The following is a 6,576-nucleotide window of genomic DNA, read 5'->3' as shown; positions in this document are numbered from 1 at the left end:
CTCAGTTTCTGATGAGATGCTCACTGGTTCTTGCTCCTGTTTCCTCGTACTTGATGCGGTGCATCTTGGACCAGGGCAAGTTTCCCTCTTCACTAAATTTAGCTCACGTTGTTCCAATTTTTAAAGGGTCTGATAATGATAAGTCGCTCCCTAGTAACTTTAGGCCGATTTCTCTCACTTCGAATATTGCGAAGGTGTTTAAAAAGATCATCAAGTCCAAACTTGTTGAATTTCTTGAAGTCCATGATGTCCTTCCTCCAAAGGCAGGATGACACGTTAGTGCTCAAACCTAGTGCCGGGTCCAAATCTCGCGGACAACCCACTACTCTTGATGCTCAAAGGGAAAACCTTACGGTTTGTCCAGCACTATTCTCAGATAATAGTGCCGGGCCCAAAGCACGCATGCTCGAGCAAACTATCTAAGATTGTTAGCCAACATCTCACAGAGTGACTAACACCCAGTCAAACCAGGTAGTACATTAAGTGGCTGAATTCAAACGAGACTTACCTTATCGTAACAAAAATGCTTGAATTTGAAAGATATTCTGCCAATGCTACTTCTTTAGAAAATTTTGCATTAACTGACACATTTACGCATATTTTGGTAGATTTCGAACCTCACCCCACGCATAACCGATCTGGTCACATTTTCATTGGAACTCTGCATTTTTCTAGTTTTTAATCTATAGTTGCATTTTTTTTTTAATTTATTATCTTAGATCTTGGGTATCTTTCTTGAGCCGAAATGACGAATGCCGTGGAGTTTTAGATCTCTGTTTAAATGACGGGCTGACAAAAATCCTTGATTTGAAAATCGTTGGTCTTAGCTTGGAGACACTGACTACATCTTTCACCGGCTGTAAGGTCTCTCTAAACGTCCTATCAGCAGAAGGTCATCAAAAACCGTAATGTTTTCACCGAAACTGAAACAGGATTAAGGCTGAGCACTAAGTTTCAGCACTAACGTGTAATCCCGCCTTAAGTCAGCATGGGTTCCGAATGCATTTTAGTACGTTTACCCAACCGATTGAGCACATGGAACAGGTTATTGAGGAACTAGAGAGACATGATTCAGTTGATGTTGTCTATCTTGATTTTGTCAAGGCTTTCGATAAAGTAGATCATGGCCTTTTGTTGAATAGACTTCATGACATTGGGATTCAAGGCAAGGTTCTCAATTGGAAAAGAAGCTTCAGTCATGATAGGAAGCAAATAGTTAAGGTCGAAGGATCCCTTAGTGACATATATGATGTTCCGTGCACAATCGAGTACCTCATCCTGATATGATATGGATAAATGATGTACGGAACTAGGTTTTTGAAATGTCTTGAGACAATTTATGGTAACGTCTTGTGAAAACTGCGAAGTCATTGGATTGCCCAACGTGTGTCCATTTTGGGACTAGATGTCAACCAAATGGCAACCTAAGGTTCGCAGAGACGTCGTGATCCATCATAAGTAGCTTCTCCAGCCCGTCATTGCTGATAGACAAGGTCTCGGAAAGGTGTGAAATTTGGAGACACTCCCAAGAAATTGATTCGCCGATATTGATCGGACCTAATCTCGATTGCCCCAACCAATATTCCCGTGACTATTGCGAGAATGCAGGACAATTTGAAGTAAGAAATACTACCCTCACGTGTTCGTATCACCAAGATGCAATCCGTTGTCGGCAATCAGAGAAACCCATTGATGGCCAACGTGACTTGTCTGACGAAAGGAGGCAGACCCTAGACATTGGTACGTGAAAATTCCTATTGCGGTCATATGTCGTTCAAGTGCGACAGTTTATAGAAGAAGCCGCCACTGTTGGATTACTGAGAGTAATATGACACTGAACGGATTGAAATTCCGCTCAATGACCTTTGAATACTCCACTCGTAGATAATGGAGGGAAAGATATTGAGCATGTCTCATCTATGAAAGATTTAGGTGCCGTCCTCCAAAATAACGGAAAGTTCGATGAGCATATCTATCCAGTTGAAGGTGGATAAAGCTTTTCAAATATGTGGTTGGATATGTCGCACGTTTAAGTCCAGAGATGGCATCACAATGCTGACTCTGTACAAGTCAATTGTTCAGCCACATCTTAGGCTCCAATGATTTCAACAGGTTTGTAAAATGTTGAACAAGTCCAAATATGTTTCACGAGGAAAATCACAGCAATGAGAGAGCTCTCGTAATGGGAGAGTTTAAAAAACGTTAGGACTGTTCAGTGTTCAGAGAAGTTACTGAAGATTCAGAAGAAGGTTAGATAATACTTTACTTTTCACAGGCATCCATGAGCTTTCTCGAAACCCAGGATTTAAGGTCAATTCTAGTGACCGTAGAGACTTAATGTGCGTTTTGAGAGCACCTTCAAGCCCTCGAGAATCCAGGCTAGTTCGAACAATGAAGTCCACTTCTCTTGTTTCTCGGCTCCTTCATTGTTTAATTTGCTTCCCTCCAATATTCATAGGCCTTGTTGATCTGGTTGCATCTTTCAAGTCAGACTTGGACCAATTTTTAGATCGCATTCCAGATCAACCCTACATTCAAGGACTAGCTCGGTCTCGAAATCGAAATCGTGGGTAGACCAAATATAACAAAAAGATTGAAAGGCAATAAATAGACGAATTATAACCTTTCATTTTTATAGTACTGGAGATTGCATTCCCTGTAGCGGTTAGAAAAACCCGTGAAAAATCAAATCAAAAAAATAAAAGAACGCATAATGGGGAGGAGACGTAATATAGTGTTTAGCGCAGTTTCCTAATACGAAAGAAGTCCTCGTTTCGAATCTCCTCCCCGAATTTTCTCAAGGATACTTTTAGACTCTAACCCTACCCATAGACGGAGAACCAAAATTGATACAAACACGACACTGCCTATCGGAAAAAGTAGGACGATGTGATGGCTGGCTTCGCTGGCCGGGTGAGGCTCATCCCTCCGACCATAGCACCCAAATAAGAAATAAATAAATAAAAATGTCACGTCTATGATGACACCAATTTACCTAGAATCGTGTTTTTGTGATTCATTTGTCTGAATATTCGTATATTGAAGCATTGCTCATATCAAAGAAGTCTTATATACATAAACAGCTGATATATAGCTTTAGAGTTTATCTTGAATGAACAATGAACGTAGAGAGTCCCAAGGACCAGCCATTTTGGTCGACCCAATCCACAATTTGGCTTTGGATCTCGCCGCGGCTATTTGTTGAATTTGTCTCACTTCTGAGGCCGTAATCCCACCAATGACAAAGATAATGATTGTGGGGTTCTCTCTAGGATGTATTGTGTTGATTTTTACTCCCAACAAACTGATACCGCTTTTCAACATACTACCGAGTCCTCCTGTTATGTGTTGCAGGTCTGGAATATTACGACGGTCCTCTGAAAACAAATTTAGGGCTAGTTTTTCCAGATACGAGGTTTGGGAACTTTCGGAAAGGTTTTCTTGAGATTGCACCTTAAGCGTATGATTTTGGCCATCTTTTACCTTTGAGAGTGCTTTCAATTTAACAAAAATATTTTTTACCACCTGGTATGCCAATACTTCATTGAGTTTCTGACCAGCGAAAATAGTGGCCAGTATATCACTGAGATGATTTTGGTCACTTATTAATGCCTCAGATAAAGCAGACTGAAGTCTATCCTCATCCTCTTCGAAAAAGCTAACATCCGAGGGAAGAAGAGCATATAGAAAAGTAGTTAGTAGCAGAATGTCATCAAGAGATATTCCAGAGGTACGCCGAAGGCGTATCATCTTTGTCAGGAATGGCAAATTATCCAAGAGTTCTTGACGGTTGGACATGCTCTTTTTGAACTTTGCTTGAATTTCTCTGAGCACCTCAAATCGCTTTATAATTTTCTCACAATTGGCATTAGTCATGGCTTGAGCTCTCTGCACTAAATGCAAATGCTTTTCAATTTCAACGGGGTCTTCGGCAAACTTGCTCAGTGCATCTTGCGAATTGAAGTCGTCATCGTCATCGGAATTGTTCAAAACTGATTTGAGAGCCTCCCGTGTTGACTTTTGACATGATAACATGTCTTTCACTATCAAATCGTTCAGGGAATGATTTTGTCTCTCATTCAATTTTAAGTCAAACAAGCATCCCCCCACACAGTTACCAAACATGTACCCAGTATCTTTCATATCGACTTGAACATCCACTTCGTGTCCGGGAAACTGAGGCAAAGACGCTCGGATTTCGTCTAAAGCGACTTGAAAATGGCAATCACAAGGAGTGACCATGTCCAAGGTGCGATCGACAAGTATGATGGAAACTTTACGAGTAGTGCCTTTTCGACGAAGTTTACCACTCGTCAGAGATTCCAGTTGTTCGCCTACAACTTTACTAAACCTCCCTATGGTAAATATGTCTTCTTTCACATCCAAGGTTTGGAGAATTGAGTCAAGAGCTTGAACAAATTCCATGGCTTTAAATTGGAGGTCGCAAGGTAGGTGATCCAAACTCCATTCAACATTGCTTTGGTAGTTATTACTTGCATGATAATCACTGATTGAGGATGGTCCTTGGGGACCAATTCTCTTTCCGTCGGCACTAGTGTAGTTGAAGATTGGGAATATGTCTGAGAATGAAGGAAGCATAAAAAAGTCGTGTGTTAGTGGCAGCGTATGGAATGGAATATGAAGGACTTCGCAAGTATAATTTGTGTTTCCCATCCATGTAAGACAATCTTCTTCCAATTTTTTTCCAACATTACTTGTTTCACCCAGATGGTCTAATTTGGCGCAAGACTGAGCCAATACGTAAGCACTTGTAATCACTTGACAGAATTCAAAGTGACTCTTTAAGAGAATTTCTTTCAAAATTTCTTCTTTTCGATTGAATGCAGGTCCACTGATAATAAAAACACCTTTCTTTTCATGTTCAAGACCTACATTTGTAGGAGAGAATTCTGAAACACAAGCAACTCCTGCCTTGTGTAACCGTGCCCATCCTCCGTTCCAATGCAAAGACTCCACAGCTTGATCATCGATAAATACATGGGCTCTTTTCAATGTTTTACAAATTTCATTCCACCAATGGAAACTGTATTCGTATATTGATGAACAGTTTATGCTTGACGCCATTTTTGGGCTAAAACCAAAATCAATTCAACCTGAAAAAGAAGAGAGCGAACAGTTCCATTTCAGCACATAGAAAGTGTTGGATATATCTATTGTTCATTTATTGACTTCGATTTCAATCTATAGTTTATCTCTTGCTCAACAAAAGCATGTTAACTTAAACCTTCATCGTTTAAACGCACTATACATTTTCTGTTCAAGTCTCGACATGCTCCTTTATCCAGCGTGATTGTCCTAAAACAATTGGTCGACTCGTCACTTTGTTTGTCCATGTACAATCTTACGCTGGCGCAATTGCTGAACATTCTTCCCAAAGACGGGTGGTGGCATCGCGTTTGGGTTTTCCACGTCGTATGATTTAGGACTAAGACACAGGCAGTGTGCTGAATGGCAATCTTTCGGAGCAATCCACCGATTATGCCCACCAGTCCAAAAATTTCTCCCAAATTTCGAGATTTGGCCATCAGAGGAAGAACTAGAGGAGCTATACTGTCAATAATCAAAACACCAATCTCGGCTCTCTCCGCTCGAACAATATTTTCTAATACCGATTGTAACTCGATCAGGCTGAAGAGTTTCTTGTACCGAAAGGCTTCATGATACAATACAGCACGATTGTAACATCTCCCCGACCATTCCTTTTGAGATTGGATGATTTCAGCAAGCCGCTCCACTCTAAAGTCACATTCAGAATCCAAGTAGACCACGTTACAGTTCTCACGCTCCGATAAAATGGCTTGCGTGGCCAAAGTTAGAGCCAATTGCGTTTTGCCCACCCCTGACCTGCCATATAGCTCATAGACTTGAGAAAAGTGAAACCCACCCCCTAAGATAGCATCGAATGAAGCCACATTTATAGGCATCACAATTTGAGGAGCAAAAATCACTTGACTGGCATTGCAGATGGCTGGCGTCCATGAGCCCATCCTGGAATCGTCTGTTTTGCGTTTTCTTAATCCAATGACTGGCAAGTGAAAATAGCTTGATTGCTAAGGGCGTTCCACAAACGTTCAAACGGACAGATGGTAACTGAATAAACGATGTAAATTTCCCAGATTTCCTCTTCTGCTTTGAAACACTAAGTATGTTGTTACTTTGAATTCAGTGCCGCCAGATAGCTCAGTCGGAACTTGCCAGTTTACAACTTATGTGCGTAAACTGGCAATTGTGTGTCTGCTTACTCTTTTGGGACCAGTGTAATAGACTAATTACGCAATAACTCGACTTCCATTTAATTGATTGACCTAACATTTTGACACAGTGATCATATATTTGTTAGGAAACTTTGTTTTCTTTTTAACTTCTCGATGTGACCCCCGCCGTTTAGGCGCACTTGCTCTAGATGTCGAGGAACGTGGGCGACCGCGACACGCACGGTGTCCTCGGACAAGTCGGCCCACGCCTGGTGCAGGGCGGACTTCAGGGCGTCGACGGACTTGTAATGGGTCTTGTTAACCCTTGCTCCCTGTATACCCCAAATTTTGTTTTTTTTGT

General features: G+C 41.3%; 2 protein-coding genes across 2 annotated transcripts; both read right to left on the bottom strand.

The window, feature by feature from the left end:
- Positions 1-3,015: 3,015 nt before the first annotated feature.
- LOC131885898 (sec1 family domain-containing protein 2-like) lies at positions 3,016-6,059 on the bottom strand. Its single transcript, XM_059234091.1, has 2 exons — positions 5,906-6,059; positions 3,016-5,114 (listed from the first exon to the last, which is right to left on the bottom strand). The coding sequence occupies exon 2, from the start codon at positions 5,083-5,085 to the stop codon at positions 3,097-3,099; it is 1,989 nt and encodes a 662-aa protein (XP_059090074.1). The 5' UTR covers positions 5,086-5,114; positions 5,906-6,059; the 3' UTR covers positions 3,016-3,096.
- Positions 5,115-6,156, bottom strand: LOC131885900 (uncharacterized). The gene has a single exon (XM_059234094.1). It carries the CDS (start codon positions 6,006-6,008, stop codon positions 5,235-5,237), a length of 774 nt encoding a protein of 257 aa, XP_059090077.1. The 5' UTR covers positions 6,009-6,156; the 3' UTR covers positions 5,115-5,234.
- Between the last annotated feature and the right edge of the window lie 420 nt (positions 6,157-6,576).

This window comes from Tigriopus californicus, chromosome 8, assembly GCF_007210705.1.
Source record: "Tigriopus californicus strain San Diego chromosome 8, Tcal_SD_v2.1, whole genome shotgun sequence".
Lineage (NCBI taxonomy): Eukaryota > Metazoa > Arthropoda > Copepoda > Harpacticoida > Harpacticidae > Tigriopus > Tigriopus californicus.
The sequence above is the reverse complement of the archived record's forward strand: the minus strand, read 5'-3'. Positions and strand labels throughout refer to the sequence as shown.